The 25,365-nt window shown below is 36.4% G+C and overlaps 1 protein-coding gene across 1 annotated transcript in view; it reads right to left on the reverse strand.

Moving 5' to 3' along the window:
* Window positions 1–7,248: 7,248 nt before the first annotated feature.
* The window catches only part of LOC121441597 (glutathione S-transferase P-like), a 102,337-nt gene continuing 84,220 nt past the window's right edge, over window positions 7,249–25,365 (reverse strand). The window contains exon 2 of the mRNA XM_041642810.1: window positions 7,249–7,887. Within this exon, the coding sequence (XP_041498744.1) occupies window positions 7,325–7,887 (563 nt within the window). The 3' untranslated portion in view covers window positions 7,249–7,324. The remainder of the gene's footprint in view (window positions 7,888–25,365) is intronic.

Below are 25,365 nucleotides of genomic sequence, written 5' to 3' on the forward strand. Positions count from 1 at the left end.
ATTAGCATTTTAAAGTCTAGTTTCTTGAGTTCTTTATATATTTTGGAGATCAGGCCTACTTCTGTTGCAGGGTTGGTGAAGATCTTCTCCCAGTCAGTAGGTTGCCTTTTTGTCTCTGAACTGGATTTGATCAAAATGGAATTGCTGAATAAAAGGGTTCCACAGAAATCTCATAACAACTCATGCTGTTGCCAAGACAATAAGTTTCTTTCCACAAAATGACACCAAGGCCATATTACTGAAGACAATACCCACACAACTCATTGAACATGCAGAGGGTGATCTTGTACCTACATAGAATCTTCATCTCCATGTTTTAATATTTACAACAAGGAAGGGTACTCTGCAGATCTACAATCTGTCCTTGCAACATATTCTAGGGCAATGGTGGCACGAAACTTGGGGAAATAATCCACCAATGTCTAGCTTGACTTAAGACTACATGAGATGGAACCCATACATGACACTGTTTAGGTCTTCAAGAACCAGAGTCTAGATACCCCAGAGCCCTAGGGTAAAGCCAAATACTATTGGTCTCTTAAAAAAAGTAACAATAAAATAACTTCTAATGATAGTCTACTTTACTTAAAGATTGATGCCTTATTCAGCCATCATCAAAGGGGCTTCCTCTTTCAGCAGGGGAGGGGGGTAAAATGTAGAGACACACAGCAAGATAATATGCAGAGAGAAACAGAGACTTTAAAACACAAAGTTTTAAATGTGGAATTTCCATCAAATACCCTGAGAGTTCAGGAATTTCATGAAAGAGTAGACAGAATGAATAGGGGAGACAGAAGGGAAGAAGTACACCATGAGAACATTATCTTCTAAAACAAATAATGAAATGTGATATGAACTTGAGGAGAATGAAACAGCATTTATGGAGCTTACACATGTTTATAGCAGGTTCTAGGCATATATGTTAAAGTTTTTGTTTAGTAATTTTATGGGATACCTGAGTGTATAACTGAGTGGACCTCTGATTCTTATACCTTCCACTGGGACTCTGTTACTTTTCCATTGGCTTGTTCTATCCAAATTCATTATGATGGTTTTCAGTTTATCTTATTATATTTTATTTTGTTATATGTTTTGTTATCTTATAGAACTGTGTTATCTTTCTAATGAGAGACAAAAAGAGAATAGATTGGAATGGTACAGGAGGTATGGAGGAACTTGGAGGAGTAACGGGATGTGAAACTGTATTCAGATTGTATTGTATGAGAAAAGAATCTATGCTTAACAAAAGGGTAAAACATACAATTTCTTAAATAAAATATTATTCCTTTTTCTTTTCAGACAAATGTGTGAAATATGTACTGAATACGAGAAGGATTTCAGAACAGTAGCTTGAATCTACATGTATAAATTCACATACATTAATGTTTCCAGATCATTTAGTCTTAGAATACCTTAGGAAATGCAAGTTTTGTAGGAATGGTAGAATACCAATTGATCTAGACTTGAATTCAATGTACCAGAGGTAGTTTATGAAGAAACAGAACCCATGAGAAGGTTTGTATTTCAAGAAATTAAGTTCATTGGTTTTCCTCTCAGACCCAGACTTTTCCCTCATTTAGAGGCCTTCTATAAATAACCCATGCTTTTCTAGTTCAGCAAATATTTATTAACATTTGTTCCAATTAGTATTTAAAATGAATTAATAAAGGGCATATCTGCATGGTGGGAAAATAGAACCAGAAACCAGTAAGGACGCCCTGAGTAACTACTCTTCCTTACACTATGTGGATAATCTAAAAAAAAATGAGTTTCTGTCATAATCAATATTCTATGGAAAGTACTTTTGACCTTAATATATTGAAAAAAAATATACTTTCAAAAAGGCCAAAAGAAGGCAATTGAACATTTGACACACTGTATTTCTGCTTGTTTCTGAATGGATTTCAGGCTATCTCACTTTAAACTTAAGTGGCATATTAATTGTTTTTCTTTGTGCTTCAACTAAATATCTGACAGAAGTTACTCAAGGAAAGAAACATTATTATGGTTTAGAGATTTTAAAGCTATGGTATATTGTGTCAAGGAAAGTGTGCTCGGTAGTTTCATGCCACCTTGATATTTTGAGCTGTATATTTTCCTCCTCTCTTCTACCTTCTTCTTTCCTACCCTCCTACAAACTCCCATGGCACCTATGCTCCCACTTTACTCAGGAAATCTTGAGTTTTTCTACTTCCCATGTACATTAGATCCATGTATGTCTCTCTGAGGCCCTCTTTGTTGTCTAGGCTCTCTAGGATTGTGAATTGTAGACTGCTTTTTTGGCTTTATGTCTAAAAGCCATTTATGAGTGAGTACATATGATATTTGGCGCACACCATTAAATCCCAGCACTCAGGAGGCAGAGGCAGGCAGATCTCTGTGAGTTCGAGACCAGCCTGGTATACAGGGCTAGTTCCAGGACAGGCTGCAAAGCCACAGAGAAACCCTGTCTCAAAAAACCAAAAAATAAATAAATAAATAAATAAATAAATAAATAAATAAATAAATAAAAATAAATAAAAGCCACTTGTGAGTGAGTACATATGATATTTGTCTTTCTGGGTATAGATTACCTCACTCAGTATGTTTTCTAGATCCATCCATTTGCCCGAAAATTTTAAGATGTCATTATTCTTTTCTACTGTATAGTTCTCCATTGGGTAACACATTTCCTTTATCCATTCTTGGGTCAAGGGGCATTTAGGTTGTTTCAAGGTTCTGGCTATGACAAACAATACTGCTATAAACATAGATGAGCACATATCTTTGTGGTACAATTGAACATCTTTTGGGTATATACACAAAAGTGGTATTGCTGGGTCATGAGGAATGTTGATTCCTAATTTTATGAGAAATCACTCATACTTAAATCTGAAGCAGCTGTACAGTTAGCACTCCCACCAGCAATGGAGGAGCATAACCTTTACTCCACATCCTCTTCAGAATAAGTTTTCATCACTGGTTTTGATATTGGCCATTCGTACAGGTGTAAGATGGAATCTCAGAATTGCTTTGATTTGCATTTCTCTGATGACTAAGGATGTTAAGCATTTCTTTAAGTGTCTTTCAACCATTTTAGATTCATTTGCTGAGAGATATCTCTTTAGTTCTATACCCCATTTTTTATTGAATTATTTTTTTCTTTTTCTTTTGATGACCAATTTCTTGAGTTCTTTGTAGATTTTGGAGATTATCCCTTTGTCCAATGTCGGGTTGTTGAAGATCTTTTCCGATTATGTAGTGTTTTGTTTTTCCTTTTTTACAATGTTTTTTCCTTTACAGAAGCTTCTCAGTTTCATGAAGTACAATTTATTAGTTTTTTTCTCTCAGTGTCTATGCTACTGGGGTTATATTTATGAAGAGGTCTCCTGTGCCAATGTGTTCAAGTGTACTTCCCACTTTCTCTTCTGTGAGACTCAGTGTGTTTGGATTTATGTTGAGGTCTTTGATCCATTTGGGCTTGAGTTTTTTGCATGGTGATAGATATGGACTTATTTTCATTCTTCTACATGTTGATATCCAGTTATGCCAGCACCATTTGTTGAATATGCTTTCTTTTTTACAACTGATATTTTCTGTTTTTTCTCAAAAATCAGGTATTCTTAGGTGTGTGGATTGATAACTGGGTCTTTGGTTTGGTTCCATTGATCTTCCTGTCTGTTTTTATGCTAATATTAGGCTGTTTTCAGTACTGTAACTTTGTAGTGGATTTCAAAGTCATGGATTGTGATGCCTCCAGAAGTTCCTTTATTGTACAGGATTGTTTTACTTATCCTGGGTTTTTTGCTTTTCTATATGAAGTTGTGTAGTAATAAGAGCGGCGGGGCTGCATCCCCAGCACCCCGGCCGCCTGGCTAGCTTATACCTTGAAATAATTACACGGACACTGTATTCTTTTAATCACTGCTTGGCCCATTTCTATCTAGCCTCTTCTTGGCTAACTCTCGCACCTGGACTAGCCCATTTCAAGTGTAGCCCACGAGGTGGCTTACCAGGGAGATTCTAGCCTACGTCCATCCTGGGTCGGAGCTTCATCGCGTGTGCCTCAGAGACCAGAGCTCTCGTGTCCGCCCTGGAGATGGGAGCATGGTGTCTCTTTCCAGAGAGCAGAGCTGTCGAGTCTGAGCTCACTTCCTCTTCCTCCCAGCATTCTGTTCTGTTTACTCCTCCCACCTATGTCTTAACCTATGAGGGCCAAGCAGTTTCTTTATTGCTTAACCAATGAAATCAACAGATTGATATATGACACTCCCACATCAAAGTTGAGTATTGTTCTTTCGAGGTCTGTGAAGAGTTTTACTGGGATTTTGATGAGTATTGCACTATATTGACAGATTGCTTTTGGTAAGCTTGCCATTTTTATTATTTTAATTCTACTTACCCACAAGAATGAGAGATCTTTCTATTTTCTGGTGTCTCCTTCAGTTTCTTTCTTTAAATATTTAATGTTCTTGTCATACAGCTCTTCCACTTGTTTGGTTAGTGTTACTCCAAAATACTTTATGTTATTATGAAGGGTAATGTTTTTCTGATTTCTTTCTCAGCCAATTTATTATCTGTGTAAAGGAGGAAAACAATTTTTTTTAGTTAATCTTGTATCCTGTTATAATACTGAAGGCATTTATGAATTGCAGAAGTTCCTTGGTAGAATTTTTGGGGTTACTTATATAAAGTATCATATCACCAGCAAATAGTCAGATTAACTTTTTCTTTTATGATTTGCATTCCCTTGATATCATTTTGTTGTCTTATTGCTCTAGCTAGAACTTCAAGTACTATATTGAATAGATATGCAGAGAGTGGACAACCTTGTCTTGTTCCTGATTTTAGTGGGGTCCTTTGAGTATCCTTCCATTCAGTTTGATGTTGGTTGATAGCTTGCAGTGTATTGCTTTTTATTATGTTTTGGTATGTTCATGTATCCTTGCTCTTTCTAAGACCTTAATCATGAAGGGGTGTTGTATTTTGTTGAAGACTTTTTCATTATCTAATGAGATGCTCATGGTTTTTTTTTATCAGTTTGTTTATATGGTTGATTACATTGACAGATTTTTGTATGCTGAACCATTCCTGCATACCTAGGATGAAGCCAACTTGATCATGGTGGACTACTTAGAAAATATGTAATAAGTAAAATAACTATATGCAATATACACAGGCAAAAATACATAAAAAATGTCTAATCCATCTGCATTTGACAAATTCAGAGATAATACTTTATATCTATCCTATCTTGGTGAATCTAAAGTCTTTCTAATTTACTTTCTATCATAACTTGCTTTCTGCATCAGGTAAACATGGAAATAACTATCTAATTTTCAACTCCCTCAGAGACCCAAGAAGGAAATAAAATTAACTGAGTAAGCAGGAATTGCAAGGAAGTGACTTCCAAAAAATATGAGTAATGACAGAAATGTCTGGCTGTCTGAATAGTCACTCAAAATCCCTCTGTAATATTGTAATATTTGTATGTGGCCTATAGGTCTAGCATAACTGACAGACTTTTTTTAAAAATAGAACATTCTGAAGGGCTGTCTCTCCTTATCATGACAAGTTTTAGCAGTTAATTTCTTCAGTATTCTGCTTGTCTAATTAGGACAGCATACTCTCAGTAGTTGAGGCAAGGGCATTTGTTTACCCAGTGGCTTACTTTGGCTACAAAGAAAGTAAACACTGTGTGGAGTTTCTTTCATGCCCATTATCCTCTCTAAATTAGAATAGTCCTGCCAGGAGCAGACATGTCTCATTGTCATAAAATGGAAGAAGAACCTAGGTTATTAAAATATCTTAAATGACATATTCTGTAGATCTCTGAAGTCTTTGAAGATGACCTGTATATCTAAAATATTTTGTTGTTTAACCTTGAAAACATACATTATATGACTACAAGTTCAATTATTCTAGGTGACTAGTTACTAACCTGTATTTCCTTACTATCCTAAACAGTTGGTAAGAAGAACTTTCAAAACATAGAAGTTTGCATTACCGCCTCCCATTTCCCTCCCCCTCCCCCAGTTAGGTCCCCCCCCATCAGCCCGAAGAGCAATCAGGGTTCCCTGCCCTGTGGGAAGTCCAAGGAACCCCCATCTCCATCCAGGTCTAGTAAGTTGAGCATCCAAACTGCCTAGGCTCCCACAAAGCCAGTACGTGCAGTAGGATCAGAAACCCATTGCCATTGGAGGCGGTGGCGGGGAAGAGACAGAAATCTTTAATAAATAAATAAATTAAAAAAAAAGAAAATAAAAAACAAAAAAAAGAAGTTTGCATTACATTGTTAAATGAATTATATAGGTATGTACCTTAAATAAGAGTAGAAATATATGTACAGTGTGTTCTAACAAAATAAATCCCAAATTTTAATTAATGTACAAATTTGTTTATAATATACAAAAGTAAAACCAATGTAAACTAATATAAACTAACATATAAAACTAATAGTTGCTTTTAAAAAGTGGCACCAGGACTTATCCCTATTGCATGTACTAGCTTTCTCTTTTTGCATATCTTTGGATGGATACCATGCTCAGCCTAAATATAGCAGAGAGGGCCTTGGACCTTCTCTCAAAGCAATGTGCCTTTATCCTCTTTGAGAATTGGATGGGGTCAGATGGGAAGGTATGTGGAGGGAATAGGAGGAAGGGGGGTGTGAACTTGGATTGGTATGTATAATCAAAAATGATAGTTTGTTTTCTTTTAAAAAATAATCAAAAAACAACCAAAAAGAAAACAAAGTAGATTCAATAATCTATCATTTTATCCAATCATATCTACATCTCCTTTTTTTTTCTTTTCAAAGTAAGATAGTGAATCTACTGTCCTTTTGTTTTGTTTTGTTTTGTTTTCTTTCCTGACTATTGTCCATAACAACTTATAACCAATACACCAAACAAAGCCAAACAGCCATCATCCATTTTTTGGAAATGTGGGCATAGGTTTTTAGGCTATTTCCTGCTGACTGGTAAGCCAAAGGAAATTTATGTTTATGTTAAAGTCCTCACTGGAGTATTCTGTAAGGCTGGATCATCTCAGCCAGCACCTTGAAGCAACTCTGGATGCACAACTCAGAAGAAACTGCAAGAGAGGTTCTCTGAAACATTGGGACATCTGGGCCATTGGTTCCCCCTGAAGATTTTTCAGGAGGTCTTCTTTGATCAGACTTTATTTTTCTTAACTCAGAATGAATCCACAGCCTCTTATTTTTTTGAGGAAACAAAAGCAAAACCTGTTCTCCAAAGTAACAAACATTTCTTTTTTTTTTTTTAAGTCTTACAAACTTTATTAGTGCTGGGGAAAGGAGGACAGGCAGCTCCGGTCTCTCCCTACATTACTGCTTGCCGTTGCCATTGATGGGACGGTTCAAATGGTCAGGGGAGGACAGGAAGGCCTTGATCTTGGGCCGGGCACTGAGGCGTGCCACATAGGCACTGAGCAGGGGGAAGTTGTCCAGGCAGCCAGGGGCCAGGACCTGGTGGATCAGCAGCAGATCTAGCAAGTTGTAATCGGCGAAGGAGATCTGGTCACACACGATGAAGGCTTTGCCTCCTTGGTTCTGGGACAGCAGGGTCTCGAAAGGTTTCAGGTGTCCAGGCAGGGCCTTCACATAGTCATCCTTCCCTTCCTCATATTTGGTGTAGATGAGGGTGATGTATTTCAGGCGAAGGTCTTCCACCCCATCATTCACCATATCCACCAGGGCAGCCTCCTTCTGATCTTTTCCATAAAGCCCAAGGGATCGGCCCAAGTGCCTCAAGATGGCATTAGATTGGTACAGGGTAAGGTCTCCATCCTGAAACTTGGGGAGCTGCCCATACAGACAGGTGGATTTGAGCAAGCCTTTCATCCAAGTATCTATGGACACCACCTCCTCCTTCCAGCTCTGGTCCTGGTCTTCAAAATTTAATTAGTAACAAACATTTCTAATTAAATTTTGAAGTCAAGTTATTTTCAAAATATATAGGTTGGATTAAATCAGCAGCATTCATAATCAAATTTCTCCTAGTAGCCATTGCTCATTCCTCACAGTAAAACAATTAAAAGACAAAACAATAATACACAGTATCCAGATAATCGGTGTATTTTCCCTTTTACATGGAAGCTAAGTTGGAACAAATGGGAGACAGGAATGCTAGATTTTTCTTCCAAACCCAGATGTCTAGTTTATTTATTTATTTATTTATTTATTTAGTATTGAAAAAAATAATTCTGCCTCCTTCCAGTCTCCCATTTCCCTCTGCCTCCTACCATCCTTGCCCCCTCCCACCATTCCTCTCCCCCTCCCTCTCCAGTCCAAAGAGCTGTCAGTGTTCCCTGCCCTGTGGGAAGTCTAAGGTCCTCCCCTCTCCATCCAGGTCTAGGAAGGTGAGCATCCAGACTGGTTAGGCTCCCACAAAGCCAGTACATGCAGTAGGATCAAAACCCAGTGCCATTGTCCTTGGCTTCTCATCAGCCCTCATTGTCCGCCACGTTCAGAGAGTCCGGTTTTATCCCATGCTTTTTCAGTCCCAGTCCAGCTGGCCTTGGTGAGCTCCCAATAGATCAGCCCCACTGTCTTAGTGGGTGGGTGCACCCCTCGCAGTCCTGACTACCTTGCTCATGTTCTCCTTTCTTCTGTTCCTCATTTGGACCTTTGGAGCTCAGACGGGGAGCCACACTTTCTTTATACATTTTTCCATTGAGGGGCATCTAGGTTGTTTCCAGGTTCTAGCTATTACAATTGCTTTTAGAGACAGAGACCCACATCTGCACACTGGACTGAACTCCCAAGGTCCAGCTAAAGAGCAGAAGGAGGGAAAAAATAAGCAAGGAAGTCTGGACCTTGAGGGGTTGGTCCACCCACTGAGCTAATGGGAGCTCACCAAATCTGGCTGGACTGGGACTAAACAAGCATGGGATCAAACTGGACCCTCTGAATGTGGCTGACAATTGTGCAAGACTGAGAAGCCAATGACAACGACACTGGGATTTGTCTCTACTGCATGTACTGGCTTTTTGGGATCCTATTCTATTTGGATGCATACCTACCTAAACCTGGATGTAGGGGGAGGGCCTTGGGCTTCCCACAGGGCAGAGTACCCTGCCCTCTCTTAGAACTGGAGGGGGAGGGGGATGAGTGAGGGAGCAGGAAGGAAGTGAGAGGAGTGGAAGAATTAGAAATCTTGATTGGAATTATTTATAAAGTAATAAAGAATAAAAATAAAAATAATTTTAAAAAAAGAATAGGAACCTGATCAGACCATGAACATGTATAGAGAAATGGCACCACAGGGACAAACTGTCCTCAAGCCTAGACTCCAATTAAGTCATAATGAATGAATGATAACCAATGATACTTATGCTCATCTCTGAACCTTAAGCTAAAGCCTCTGAGGTTTCATGCTTAACCATCACAGTGATGCTCAGGGAAAATTTTTGCCCTCCAAATAATGATTGACAGAAGCCAGGGATGTTAAAGCACTGTGTGCCATTGGTCTCAGAACAGCATGCTTGTTTGGGTTTTATTTCTTATTTCAGTGAGTTTATTTTAACATTTGTCTTTGACCCGAAAAGGCTGAAGGGAAGGGCAGGGATCAGATAAAATGTATAGCTCAATAAAATTAATTTCAAAACAATTAAAAACGTTATATATGCAAACATGCACACAGACACACAAACACACATATATAAGCACATGTATTGCTACAAATATTCTCCATCCCACTAGTTCCAAAACTGCTTATAAAATAACCACTCGGAGGCTTAATATTAATTACATACCCTTTTGTCTAGCTAATGCTAATTATGGCTAATTATTAACTATCTCTTACAACTTAAATTAAACCATAGTTCTTGTCAATGTTGAGCTATGTGTCTTGGTACCTTTTCTCAGTGCAGCATTCTCATCTTGCTATCTCTGTTTCTGCCTGGCAACTGTATCTCTGCCTTTTGTCCTTTCAAAATTCTTGTAGTCTGATTGGCCTGCCTGAACTTTCTGCCTGGCTCCTGGCTAAATCAGTGATTTATTAAACAAATATGAATGACAAATCTTTACAGTATGCAAGAGTATTATCCCACAGTAAACATGAACACTAAGAGCACATATACACCATTATACATTTATTCACTGTCTTAATGGTAAAGTATTATCTGCCCTATATAAATAATTTGATATATATATATATATATATATATATATATATGGTCAATAAGGAATAGATTCTTATGCACAAAGGTTGGCAATCTCTTAAATCCTTTGGATTCTTCATCTTAGTTATTTTATAAATACTTTCATTATATATATTCATTAAACACAGTGCTTGGTTTCAAAAAGACCATTTCCTTCATGTATGTTATATAACTTTACAGTATTCATCCTTCTTTCATCTTTCTGTTCTCTTCAATATCCTTCCTTTTAATGCTTTTAATTTTACAAATTTTCTTCTACTTTTAAGTTACATACTTGATTATATAAACTTGACATTGTGACAAATATATTGCTCTCTGGTTACATCCTTTATCCTGCAAATTTTATAATGTATTTTATGTGGTGCAATGTTTTTACTTATTCAGATGTTGGTAAACAAAATATGATTGTATAACTTTTTATTGTAAATAATGAAACAATAAATATGGTTATGCAAGTATTTCTTTGGTATGCTGACCTAAATATCTTAAAGTCAAGACTAAAAAGTGGTTTAGATATTTCAATATTGATGTTTCAGTATTCTTTGCTTCATTTTTGAAGAAATTCCATAGTGACAGATATAGAGACTGGAATAATTTACATTACCAATAGCAGTATGTGAGGTCCTTATTTTTACATTTAGTTGCTTTATAAATTCATTTTTATAATGACAGTTATTGTAAATGAGGGAAATATAAAGTTAAATTGAGCTTTAATTGGCATTTTTCTGATGGATAATGATCTTAAACATTTTTCTTTTGTGCTTATAATTATTTGGTAGTAACCTACTAGGTCATTCACTTACATGTACATGTTTAAAAGTCAGAGCCATATGTTTATGTTTATATTCATTCCCTAATTTGTTAAAATGCTTTTCTAAGCATTTTCTCAGAACTGTTAACACACACAAATTATTATTGCCAAGAAAGTACAATATTATGCATGATAAAATGAATGAAGTCAATAATGTGCATAGGGAGAAATGTTGCAAGATCTATCAGGGAGATTGTAAGAAAAGAGTGTACATGTAGTAAGGAGCCTGCTAGTTAGTTCCCAGCAGCATAGCCCCAAAATAATCACACAGAAACTGTATTATGTAAATCACTGCTTGGCTCATTAGCTCTAGATTTTTATTGTCTAACTCATACATATAAATTTAAGCCATCTCCTTTAATCTGTGAATCACCATGAGGTCATGGCCTATAAGCAAACTGTTAACAAATCTGTCTCCAGAGGCAGTTCCATGACTTCTCCTAACTCCTCCTTCTTTCTCCCAGCCTTCAGTTTAATTTTCTCACTTACCTTTATTCCCTGCATATGTCCAACAGTTTCTTTATTAACCAATGCTATTTACAACATACAGAGGGAAATTCCATATCGTGTACATTAAATAAGTAATTTCTGGAGAATTTTCACTAACTTGATCACAACATATGACATTAAATTAAATGTGAGGGAAATGTGCATGTTTTTGTTAATAATCCTAAAGATTCTAGTTATTAGATATAATATACTCTATAAAATAATGACTCCTAATTTTCTGAGAAATTGCCATACTGATACTCAAAGGGACAGTTTGCACTCCCACCAGCAATACTTCACAACCTCTCCAGCATAAGTTGCCATCAGTGTTTTTGATCTTGGCCATTCTTACAGGTGTAAGATGGAATCTCAGAGTTGTTTTGATTTGCATGTTTGTGATGCCTAAGAATGTTGTGCATTTAATTAAGTGTCTTTCAGCCATGTAGAAGGAGCTGCGGGCTGTGTTCCTGCCACCCAGCCGCCTGGCTATCTTATGGCCCGAAATAACAACACACAAACTGTATTCATTTAAACACTGCCTGGCCCACTTCAATTAATGTGTGTAGCACCCAGGCGTGATTACTGGGAAGATTCTAGCCTACGTCCATCCTGGGTCGGTGATGTGGGAGTGTCATATATCAATCTGTTGATTTCATTAGTTAAGCAATAAAGAAACTGCTTGGCCCTGTGGGTGGAGTAAACAGAACAAAATGCTGGGAGGAAGAGGAAGTGAGGTCAGTCTCGACAGCTCTCCTCTCGGGAGCAGACGCCTGAGAGAGACGCCATGCCCCGCTCCCGGGATGAAGCTCCAACCCAGGATGGACATAGGCTAGAATCTTCCCGGTAAGCACACCTTGGGGTGCTATACACAGATGATTAGAAATGGGCTAAATTAATATGTGAGAATTAGCCTAGAAGAGAATGGGCCAAGCAGTGTTTAAATGAATACAGTTTGTGTGTTGTTATTTCGGGTAAAGCTAGCCGTGCAGGCGGCTGGGGTGCTGGGGACGCAGCCCCGCCACCCCAATTACTACAAATGGCGCCCACGTGGACAACTGCTTCCACATAATGCCTGAGACAGCTTGGGAAGTAATTCTAGAACAAAATGAAAGCATTGTGCCTGGTTTCTTGGTAGCAGCAATTTCTTGGGTCTACTCTGCTTGCCAGAAGCAAGCAAGCACCTCATCTAAGAGAGGCTTCCTGACTCAGCTTTAGCTGCAAAGCCTGCAGCTCATTAAGAGGTCCTGCCACGAAACACTTAAATGGTGTTGACGAAAAGCTGAAAGCATGCTTTTCGGTTTTCAGCCGTAGCAGGAAAAAAGCTGCGCCGTTTAAAAATGCCGGCTTTCTGGGCTGTCCTGCCAGGGCAAACTCTGACTATTTTACACAGGCAGTTTGTGCAGTTTGCAAGCACAGGCTGCTTAAGCTCGCGTGCTGACAGGGACATTGAAACACTGTAGGCTTGTGGCACTGAATGCAGCTCAGGCCGGTACCTCAGCCACAAGGCTGGAATGACAGAAAGCTAAGGAATGGGCTACATCTAGCCAGCAAAGCCACGCCTTTAATCCTACTGATATTGCTTGGTAAATTAAAGACTCATGTGGTCAGAAAAACAGAGAGAGATACAGTAAAGAGAGCGTCAAAGACAAATAAAATTTTTAAATGATTTACAGCGTGTTAAAAATATATGCAGACTAAAAGTTAAAATTCTTAAAGTAAAAAACAAAAAAAAAAAGGAAGAGAGTTGTTGTGTGTGGTAGCACACGCCTTTAATCCCAGTGCCTAGAAGGCAGAGACAAACAGATCTCTGTGAGTTCAAGGTGTAGCAGTATACACCTTTAATCCCGAATGCCTGGGAGGCAGAGACAGGCGGATCTCTGAGAGTTCAAAGACAGCCTGGTCTACAGAGTTACTTCAGGTCAAAGATAAAGAGAACCTGTCTCAAAAAGCAAAGAGTTAAAAGTAAAAATAAACAAAATAGAGGTTAAAACAAAGCTGCACAAAGATGGAAAATACACAGAGAATTTTGATACTGTATGCTATTATGCTCTCTTTGAATTATTTGAATGCTGAGGAAGGAGCAAAGGCTGCTAAAAGAGATTTATTTATAAATGCTGCTGAACTAATCCAACATAGATATTTTGAATTTGGATCTAAGGATATGATACTTTGGAAAGGAGTTTCTTATTTTGTTTTCACGGAGGATGAGACGCTGTTCATTTCTTCTATTAAGATTTGGTATGATGGACCACGCCCTCCTGAAGGGTTGCAGTGAACATCTTCAGAAAATTGCTTCGCGCAACTGCCAACTGAGATGAAACTAGCACACAGTTTATACCATGAAAGACCTAATTAACGACGCCCCCATTAAGCAGGAAGCAGTTTGGAGAGAAATAACTGTGCCCATATTCCCAAAAAATGTTTATAAATGTTCTTTTACATTTAAAGGGGGATATGATATAGGTATGAATAATTTGCATTAGTATAGATTTTGCTTTATTGATAGAGATTTAAGGTCAATTTTGTTATATGTATAAGTGTTTCTGATTTTGATTAAGGTATTGTGATTGTGTAGTTCATTTAAATATGTACTGTATAATTAAGAAATATAGGTTGTTAATGGATCATCATCAATAATAGTAAAGCTTGTAGTCATGTTAGTTAGATTTTCTAGATATATAGAGATATATTTTAGATAGACATCCTTCATGTCTTTCAAAGATTACAGAATAGGACATTTAATGTTTTAATAACTGAGGACTTTTCATGACAATGAGACACTCTGCTCCTGGCAGCACCAATCTACTTCAAGAGGAAGATGGGCATCGAAGAGGCACCTTATGGAGTTTGATAGCCATTTGGGCAAGAAACTGCTCTTGCCTGGACTATTGCATAAACTGGACACAGAGAACCCACAGAGAGAGGACTACTGAACTTGCCTAAGGTGAGATGAACTTTCGGGGTTCCTGATTCATTTTGAAAGAGTCTGCGAGACATTCTGCAGGACACAACAGATAGTGAATTTTCCTGCTTTATGGAAATGTCTGCTGGATACCGTGGGCCTGAAGGCTGAAGATGGATGCCCCAACGGTACAAAAGAACTTTGGGTGACTGTCCAAGCAGCGAGATGTCTTTGTCATTTCTAGAGTTTGAAGTTTCTTAGTTCTTGTTTACTTAGGTAATATTATATCTTTCTGGAGTCTTTGATGGAGTTAAGAATAGTTAGTTATAGTTTTCCTTAGTTATGATAAAGATTATTGTAACTTTTACTTGATAACTGTTTTGTTATATGTAATTTTGCTATGTTAAAGTTAAAGCCTTCTTTTTTGTTTAAACAGAAAAAGGGGAAGTGATGTGGGAGTGTCATATATCAATCTGTTGATTTCATTAGTTAAGCAATAAAGAAACTGCTTGGCCCTGTGGGTGGAGTAAACAGAACAAAATGCTGGGAGGAAGAGGAAGTGAGGTCAGTCTCGACAGCTCTCCTCTCGGGAGCAGACGCCTGAGAGAGATGCCATGCCCCGCTCCCGGGATGAAGCTCCAACCCAGGATGGACATAGGCTAGAATCTTCCCGGTAAGCGCACCTTGGGGTGCTACACACAGATGATTAGAAATGGGCAAAATTAATATGTGAGAATTAGCCTAGAAGAGAATGGGCCAAGCAGTGTTTAAATGAATACAGTTTGTGTGTTGTTATTTCGGGTAAAGCTAGCTGTGCAGGCGGCTGGGGTGCTGGGGACGCAGCCCCGCCACCCCTATTACTACAGGTTGGAGCTTCATCGCGTCTGTCCCAGAGAGCAGAGCTATCGAGTCTGAGCTCACTTCCTCTTCTGTTCATAGCAGCTTGTTTATCATAGCCACAACCTGGAAACAATCTAAATGCCCATCGACAGAAGAATAGATAAGGAGAATATGGTACATTTACACAATGGAGTATTACACAGCAGAAAAAATAATAACATCTTGAAATTTGCAACAAGTGGATTGTTCCAAAAAAATCATATTGAGTGATGCAGCTAAGACCCACAAAGACAAAAATCATATGTATTCACTCATACGTGACTTTTAGCCATAAAGCAAAGGAAACCAGCCTACAATTCACAATCCTGGAGTACCTAGACAACAAAGAAGGCCCTAAGAGAGACACATATGCATCTAATCTGCATGGAAAGTAGAAAAAAAACAAGATCTCCTGAGCAAATTGGGAGCATGAGGACTGTGGGGGAGGGTTGAAGCACTGAGCAGAGGAAGGGAGTGGAGCAGAGAAAAATATATAGCTCAATAAAATCAATAAAAAAACACTTAAAAATAATGGCTCCATGTGATATTTTAGTCTAATAAAATGATCTAAGGATTATTTTTCTCCTTATATTTGGTGATTTCGACAAGACATCCCCTTGAAATATTGTTTCTAAATCAACAAGCTAAATTCATAGTAAAATGACAAAGATGGATCATGAAATATATGTTAAAATGTTCTAGGGAATCATTTCAATTTTGATGTAAATATGATTATTTCTATAAAATCATGTGTTCAATTTATATCTTATACAAAATTATTCATAAATATATAGTATAACAATGAATAATGTCCCAGGGGGAATATTTTCAAAATATATTTTCAGGTAAAAATAAATAACTTCAGAAATAAAGATATAAGAGATATCAACATTCCAAACACAAGCCTTTCCTGATCTCAGTCACATTGGCTTTGTTTCTAAAAAAAGTGATTGAAATGGTTGAAACATATTTATGGTTTTGCTTCTCTGTGGATGCATTAGTTAATTAGTTAGTTAATTAATTAATTGTATTTTCAGGATACTCAGTATGTAGATCAAGGTGACCTTGAAGTCAAAGAGAGTCACTTTCATGAAAATAATGGCATGCAACACCACATCCAGTTGTCGGTGCTTCTTAAAAAATCTATTCCTAGGTTTTATTTTCATTTAAAGCCAAGGTCCAATTATTTTAATCAGTAAGCTTAGTGATTACTTTATACATTTTAAAATTACATAGCTACTGATTTTTAAAAGCTAATGTCCTTTCATTATCAGTCACAAAGGGCACTCAACTTCAGTACCAATTTCCAAAATAAAGTAAAACATCCTTTGCTAAATTTTAAAACTGTAATTATAAAAAAAAACTAATTTTTGCATTATGTAACCTATTCTATTAGAGACAATAGGAACATAAATAGCAGTAATTTAGAAATACTGTGATTTTGAGGAAAAAAGAAATTTTCAGCAAGTGTTTCAGCTAAATGTGTTTTCTAGGTGGTGTAGGTCACACTTAAAGACATATATTAAGTGTGATACCTATAGAGGCCAAGAAAAAACTACATAATACTCAGGAACTATGGCCATCTCTAAGAAAACCAATATATGTCATTTAATTCTTAAAAAATAATAAGGTGGCAAGGTCATCTAAAAAAACTGATACTCCCTTCTCTCTCTCTCCTCTCTCTCTCTCTCTCTCTCTCTCTCTCTCTCTCTCTCTCTCTCTCTCTTCTCTCTCTCTCTCTGTGTGTGTGTGTGTGTTCAGATTTTCCACATGATTTTACTCTGCTAAGCCATTTGCTGAAACAGTGTTATTCATCAACCAATAAAAGCAACACATATGCAGAAGGACAACCCACATCACTTTCTTCTCACTGTCGTGAGGGATAATCTTTAAAATCCCATTTCATCAAGATAATTATATATCCCTGATCAATTACATTCTCTGGTAAAGGCCTGTGATATACAAATTAAATGTCATGAAATTTTGAAGGGAAGTTCCATTTTTAAAACATCTTTTATGTATGCACATGTATGTTCATGAATGTATAAGTGGATATGTATGCAGGGACCCATAAAGAGCACAAGAGTTCATCATATTTCTTAAACAACTTAAGAAAGTTCTAACTTTTTGTTTGAACAGTAAGTTCTTCTAACCAGTGAAACATTTGCTGATACTCTGCAATTTTGGATATTAATCCCCATTTTATTCTGGCTAACTTGTGTAGCATAAATATTTTATTTTAAAACATGAAAGAAAATACATGAGAAAAAGCAAATTATGTATTATATTTATATGTTTATCTGTTGAGGGACATCAAGCTTCTTTCGAGTTTCTGGATATTTTGAATAAATCCTCTATGAGCATAATTATGTGAGTGTTCTTGTGGTAGGATAGAACATTCTTTGGTATATGCACAAGAGTGGTATAGCTGAGTCTTGTGCTAGAGAGACTCCCAATTATCTGAGGAACTGCCACTTTTATTCCCATAGTGACTTTACAAGCTTGTACCTTTAACCACCATTGGAAGAGTCTTCCCTTTGCTTCATATCCTAACTAGCATGAGGCAGTTTGTGATTTTGATCATAGCCATTATGACAGGTGTAAAATTGTATCTCAGAGTAGTTTTGATTTGCATTTCCCTGGTGGCTAATTGTGTTGAACATATGTTTAAGTGTTTATCAGACATTTGAGATTCCTCTGTTGATAATTGTGTTTATGCCTGTACTCCATTTTAAAAATTTGATTATTTAGCTTGCTGATTAGGTAGGGGTTGGAGGGACAGAGGGAGAAGAATTGGTAGAGACAATTGTAACTGGAGGGTGTTGTGAAATATTAGTTGAAGGCTTGTTACATTTGTTTATCCTATAGAATATTTTATTAGTGATTCAAAGATTTGTTGAATTCTTTTATGTTGTATTTGTTTAACTCTGAAGCTGTGTTATTTTGCCTGTCTAAAACACCTGATTGGTCTAAGAAACAGCCAAATGGCCAATAGCTAGACAGGACTAAGGATAGGAAGTGATGGCAGGAAGAAAGAATAGATTGGAGGAGAAATCTGGGAAAAGGAGTTTCAGGAACAAGAAAAGGGGAAGAAGAGAGTACAGCAGGGTCAAGCCACCCAGTTACACAACAAGCCACAGAGTAAAAAATAAATATGTATAAAGTAGAAAGAGATAAAAGCCCAGAGGCAAAATGTGGATAGGATAATTAAAGTTTTAAAAAAAGCTGGCTAGAAATAAGCAAATAAAGACTAGGCATTCATAAGTAAGAATAAGTCTCTTTGTATTTATTTGGGTGCTGGGTATCAGCTCCAAAAACCAAAAAGAAAAAAAAAAGGGGGGGATGACATTTTTGGGCAAATCCTGGTGCAAGAGTAACTCCATTGACTCTACAAGAGTAACCCTATGAAGATTTTCTAGTAATGAGGGGTATTAAGCCCAAATTGGCCATCTTCTATAACCAGCAAAGGCTCCTAGCAGTGGGGCTAGAACATCAACCCAGCTACAAAACCTGCAACCTACAATCTGTCCTGCCTGAAAGATGTGGCACAGAAGCTGAGGGAGTGACTAATTGATGTCCTGTCATGACTGGTCAAACTTGAGACCCACAAACACAACTTGACAGAACAGAAACACAGGATAGAACCAAACACATCTTACAAGGACACATACTCAGCAATGTTTATAACACTATTATTTGTAATAGCTAGTACCTGAAAACAACCTAGAAGTCCCTCAACTGAAGAATGGATACAGAAAATGTGATCCACTTACACAATGCAGCATTACTCAGCTATAAAAAACAATGACATCATGAAATTCACAGGCAAATGGAAGGAACTAGACAGAACCATCCTCAGTAAGGTAACCCAGACTCAGAAAGACAGACACAGTATGTACTCACTTATAAGTGGATATTAGATGTAAAGTAAAGGATACCCAGACTACAAACTACAGCTCTAGAGAAGCTAGGTAACAAGGAAGACCTTAAGAAGGACATATGGATCATCCTAGGAAGGGGAATGAGATGAAATGCCTTGGGTAATCTGAGGGCAAGGGGTGGTAAAGGGGAGGGAATGAGAGATTTGAACCTGAGGGAACTGGAGGAGAGAAAAATTGTGGGAGAGTAATAAAAGAGAGATCTTGACAGAGAGAGTCACTATGATGTTCAAGAGTAACCTGGGTTCTAGGGAACTTCCAAAGATTGCACTAGGATTATCCCAGCTAAGACTCCTAGCAACAATGGAGAGGGTGTCCAAACTGGTCTTCCCCTGTAATCAGATTGGTGATTACGCTAACTATTATCATAGAATCTTCATCCTATAATTGATAGAGCCAGATGCAGAGATCCACAACCATGCAACCAGCCGAGCTCCAGGAATCAAATCAAAGAGACAGAGGGGAAATTTATGAGAATGGGAGATCAAGATCATGATGAAAAAATATGCAGAAACAGCTGAACCTAGTACGTGCAAATTCATGTACTCTAGAACAACAGCTGTGGAGTCTCCACAACACCAAACTAGGCCTTCCATATGGGACAGACAGTGGTGAAGCTTGGACTATTTGAGGGGCCTGTGTCAAAGGGAACAGGATCTAGCCTTGGTTAAAGAGTTAGCTTGTTGAATCCTATTCCCTCTGGTGAGATGCCATGCTCATCCTTAATGAAGAGGAGAGCATCTTGGTCCTACTCTAACTTAATGTGGCAGAATTTGTTGACTCCCCATGGGAGCCCTTACACATTGGGAGGAGTAGATGAGAGGTAGTTTGGGTGGAGGCAAAAGGGCAGGCTTGAGAAAAGATGGGAGGGAAAGCTGAGGTTGGAATGTAAAATAAAATTTTAAAAAATAAAAAAAAAGAAAGATACTTACTGTAATTTATCTCCACTTTTTATTTTCTATCTCATTTTCCCTCTCCTAGTTAGGACTCACCGTATTTCTCACTTTTCCAGTTATATCATTTGTACCCTCCTATTCAATTCTCCCAGACAAAAGTATCCTTCTTCTTCCTGATTTCTGTAGTTACTCCAGAATATGTACTCACATCTGAAAATTTGTAGCTACTAGTCTCAGATCAGACATGAGATGTAATGGTTATTTTTTGAGTTAGAGGTTTATTTTTGTCAGAATCCAATTACCTGCAATGTTCATAATTTTATTTTTCTTTACAGCTGAATGTCATTCCATAAAGGATATATACCATAATTACTCTCTTCATTTGTCTGTTGGTTGGTAGTAGATCAAATACTTAAATAGATTAATCCAGACAGATTGATAAAGATCAGCAAAATAACCTACAACAAATAATGGAGGGAAGTTTGGGAAAAGGTAAAATACATTTATTGTTGGTGTGATTGCAAACTTGTGCAAACACTGTGCAAATCAGTGAGGAGAACTATGAAAAAGTGCAAAATAAATAAGCCATATGACCTGGCTATACTATTATTTGGCATACGACCAAAGGACTTGACAACCTACTTAACAGATACCTGTTCAGAAAAATGGTCATTTTCACATTTTACAATTTCTGGTGTCTTTATCTCTTTCTTGAGAAGTTTAAAGTTTTTGCTGTGGTTTTCTTCACTTCCTTGATTAGGTTATTCCAAGGTATTTTATTTTCTTTGTAGCTATTTTGAATGGGAATGTGTCTATGGTCTTTTTCCCTGTATATTTATTTTGGGTATATAGAAAGCTATTTATTTGTTCAAGTTGATTCTTTATCCTGTAACAATTATAAACTTATTTATCATTACTAGAATTCTCATCTCATTCTTCACTGAAATAGAAAAAAAATCTACAACATAATATTTATCCTCAAATTTTTATGGAAGCAAAATGATCCTAGCGAGCCAAAACATTCTTGTTCAAAAAGACCAAAGCTAAAGGGTTTGTCACTCTAGATCTCAAGATATATCTCATATCCATAACAATAAAAACAATATGGTGCTGGCAAAAGAAATAGACACATAGAACAATGGAAAAAATGTAGACAAAAACACAAGTACACATAGATTCAGCCATTTAACAGTTGAAAAATGTCAAAAATATATGGTGGAAAAAGAAAGCATTTTCAAAATTGATACTGGAAAAACTTTATGTCCACACATAGAAGAATGACATTAGTCCACCATCTAACAGCTTGATCGCTTCCAAAAACTGTATATGAATCAAAGACATATATATATATATATATGACCTGAACCACTTAAATTTCTGTAAGACAACATGGGCAGTATCCTACATGATAAAGGTATGGAGAAAAAAATTCCTGATTAGGAGTCTATTAGTACAATAATTAAAGCCAACAATTGACAAGTAAGACTTCATGAACCTAAAACTTTCTACATAACTACAGAAATCATCAACCAACCATGTGAGGTGTAGGTTCACAGCATGTGAGGGAATCTTTGTCAGTTATACATTTGACAGAAAATTATTAGCCAGAATATGTAAAGAAGTAAAACAACAGTAACAGTACCAAAAAAAAACAATATCAGTTGACCCATTAAAAATAAATGGCCTGGGACTTGAACAGAGAGTTCTCAATAAAAGAAAAAAATTCCTAAGAAATATTTTTTAAAATGTTCCTTTTCCCTACCAATTAGACAAATGCAAATCTAGAGAGGTTTGAGACTTCATCTTACTCTAGTCAAATTGGCAAAGATCAACAACCCAACAGGCAAAAAAAAAGCTGGAGGTGAGTTGGGGAAAAGGCAATCTTCATTCACTGTTGATCAGATTGCAAACAGGTAGCCAGACTGCAAATCAGTGTGGAGAATTCTGAAAATGTGAAAAATAAATGGATGACATTACCAGGCTATACTACGTTTTAGTATATGCACAAAGGGCTTTACATCCTATTCAACAGACAATTGCTCAGGCATATTCACAATAACTAGAAAATGAAACCAACATATGTGTCCTTCAAAATAAGTCTTAATGGCCTATTATGAAATCACTGTTTTTGGTTAACTTGGCCCCTTTCTTTCTTTTAAATTGCTTTGATTATCTTATTTAGTAGGAATTGTGGCATATTTTAACTTATTTTCACTTTTGTAAATTTTGCTATTTACAAAATTTTTTTCTTAAAATGGAACATGGAATTTTCATTTCTTAATTGCTATGATTGTCTAATTTTGGTTTTATCAGCTTAATTTCTTATTTTCAAACTCATTACCCATATTCATAGTTTGACAATAAGAACATATATTTAAAATTGAATTTCCCTGAGAAGGTTCAGGAAGTATAAGTCCCCTATCTGTAGCTTTTTAAGTAAATATATATATATATATATATATATATATATATATATATATATATATAAAATTTTACAAACAGCACATTGTTCATAATAGTGAAGAATTCAGCATGTTTAGAAAGTATAAGGGGAAAGATATACAGAACTTCAGATGCAAGAACGTCCCTTACTACAATCTCCAGATGTCTTTATTCTAGTCTGGACACTTGCTCATCTTTTTGTGCTATCACATTGGGGTAAAAACAAGGAAAAAATTTATAGAGAAAATAAGTACTAATCAGATAATGCCAAGTAGCAAGTCATGTTCTTAGTGCAAAAGGACATGTGTTTTCTAAAATAGAAATTGTAATCCCACTGTGCTTCTCTCTGTGTGAATTTAACCTTTAGAATTAGAAGGCTTGAACTCCTGGAAATGAACTAATGCTTTGTGTAAACTACACAAAACAGATGGGATAGTGTTCTAAGAAGCACATTTAAATATAAAGACCATTTTTGTACGTACAAAAGCTGATATATTACCTCAAAGGATAAATCCAAGTTTAACAAACCAAACGATGATACCATAAGGTCTGGAACAATTTCCAAGCAGACAAGTATTTTTTTTTTATTTTCAAATGTTCACATTATTACAATAATAAAAGGTGGTATGCATTGGATGTAAATTTTGAAATTTTCTGAGAGTTAAAAATAAATCTTTATGGCACTATAATATTGGACTTAAATGTTTCATTCCCAGGTTAATTAAAGGCTTTTCATAGATTTCATTTCTGATGATTAATGATAGAAAAAAGAGGAGCTATTTAAAAATCTATCAGTAGTTTTTTGTAACATTAGTTATATTTAAAGAGAAAACTTTAGTTGAAAATATTGTTTCCTGACATAATTATAATTTTAAAATGTATTATAGTGCATTTCTTCTCTAAAGTACTTTTCTAAAGAAAGGTACATTCATAATTATTCAAAATTCTCAGCTATTGGAGCAATGTATGTTAAAATTTTCCAACTTTTGGAAAGCAGCAGATATTATCATTGTTATTAAGATCATTACCTGAAGCTCTTACTGAAGAGGTTTTAGCAGTGGTAGAAAACAGGCAATATTAAAACAACAGCTTTAAAAGTCTGTGTTATTCTTTTCCTCACAGAAGGGTAATGTTGAATGAATGAAAGAAATAGATGCTCCTCCCTCATTTCCACAAACATAAATAAAATATCAAGTAACAAGAATGAGGGTAGGGAAGTGAAAGACCACAATGTGTTTCAGAGTCACAAGCAATGAGACATTTATGCAATCACATATACTGTCCTATCTTTAACTCCATTTCCTCTTTTTGAACAACATGAATCAACTACTGAAAGAAGACAAACTATGAGGCAATGACAGTACAACCACTTATGTACTGTTTTGGATGCTTTCTAAATAAAAAAAAAACCTATTTCGTTATACAAATCAAAGTGGTGGATGCACAAAGATTATTTTCTAAACATTTCTTTTGTTTGTGGTTTTAGTTTTTTATTTAATTTAAATATAATTACATAATTTTCTTAATTTGCTCATGTATCTCTTCTTCCTCTAACCTTTTTTGTGCCCCTAATTCCTTCTCAAATTTATGGTTTCTTATTTTTATTATTATTACATACTTGTACATTAATAAATACAAATAGGCAATCTAATGTATGAATATATATTTAGGGCTGATTACTTCAAATTAGATAACCATTAGGTAAGTACTCATACGGGGAAAGAGTAAGTCTCCCCTTATAAGCAGTTTACATTACCTGTAGTTCTTCAAATAGGATGTGATTTCCCCCAGGCATGCTAGTCAGGTATTGTGTAAGCAGTCCAATTTTTGAGATTTCACAGGTTTAAGTTCACTTTTTTATTTAAAAGAGTTCTGTAGCGACCTCTTCATTCTCTGGTTTTACAATCTTTCTGCATCCTCTTCTGCATTGGTCAATGGGTCTAGGGCTCTGAGAGTTACCTTGAAGATATATCATTTGTGGCTGAAGTTTAGCTTACACTAAAGATTTCTATTATGTAAAAAAAAAAGAAACCTCTGAAGAACTCCAGGAACTACTCATGCATGCATACATACATGCATACAAAAACGGTAAATATTTAAAATGCACTTAGTAATAATATCAGGTTGGGAAAGTGACAATATTAGGTTTTCCTCTGAAATCTATAAGCTAAGAACCCACAGGTGATGGAGCAGGTTTGTAGTATCAAGCATGATTCCTCTCCAGTTGCATGGGTTATAAAAACCAATTAGACCAGTTATTGCCAAAACATAACTGCCACCATTGTGCTTTTAGGGATTACTGGATCTCCCTATCTAGCTCTGGAAAATGTGGTCAGAAATCACAAATTCCTAGTTGACTCCAAAGTCAGATACCCTTCTGATTCTGCAACTCAAGTGCTCAGTCTATAGACTTGTGCTACCATGCAAGTGTATTTAAGACAAATTCTATGTTTCATTTAGAAGTTTGACAATTTAATGCTGCAGTAGAGTCTCACAATGCAAATACTAGCCTTTAGCCAAACTTACTGAAGCCTTTTCAAGAAGTGCAAGCTCTCATATTATGTATTTAAAAATTAGACCTAATAATCTTTTCCTCCACACTACTTATCCACTAGTAGCATGTTAACACTGTTATTTAATAATACTAAAAACACAGGTGGTAATGGGAATATCAAATTTTGAGTCAAAAAACCTGACTAATACCTTCATTACTATAATAGGAATGAAGTCATTAACTCTATAAGTTTAAGAAGCAGGAGAAGATTCTGAAGAGATGGCTTGGTGTTTATATATACCATATTGCTTTTGCAGAGGATCTGAGATTGTTTTCTGGAACCCATGTGGTGG

The sequence above is a fragment of the Microtus oregoni genome, unplaced genomic scaffold, assembly GCF_018167655.1.
Source record: "Microtus oregoni isolate MIOR12 unplaced genomic scaffold, Mior012 000079F_ref0000094, whole genome shotgun sequence".
In the NCBI taxonomy this organism is placed as follows: domain Eukaryota; kingdom Metazoa; phylum Chordata; class Mammalia; order Rodentia; family Cricetidae; genus Microtus; species Microtus oregoni.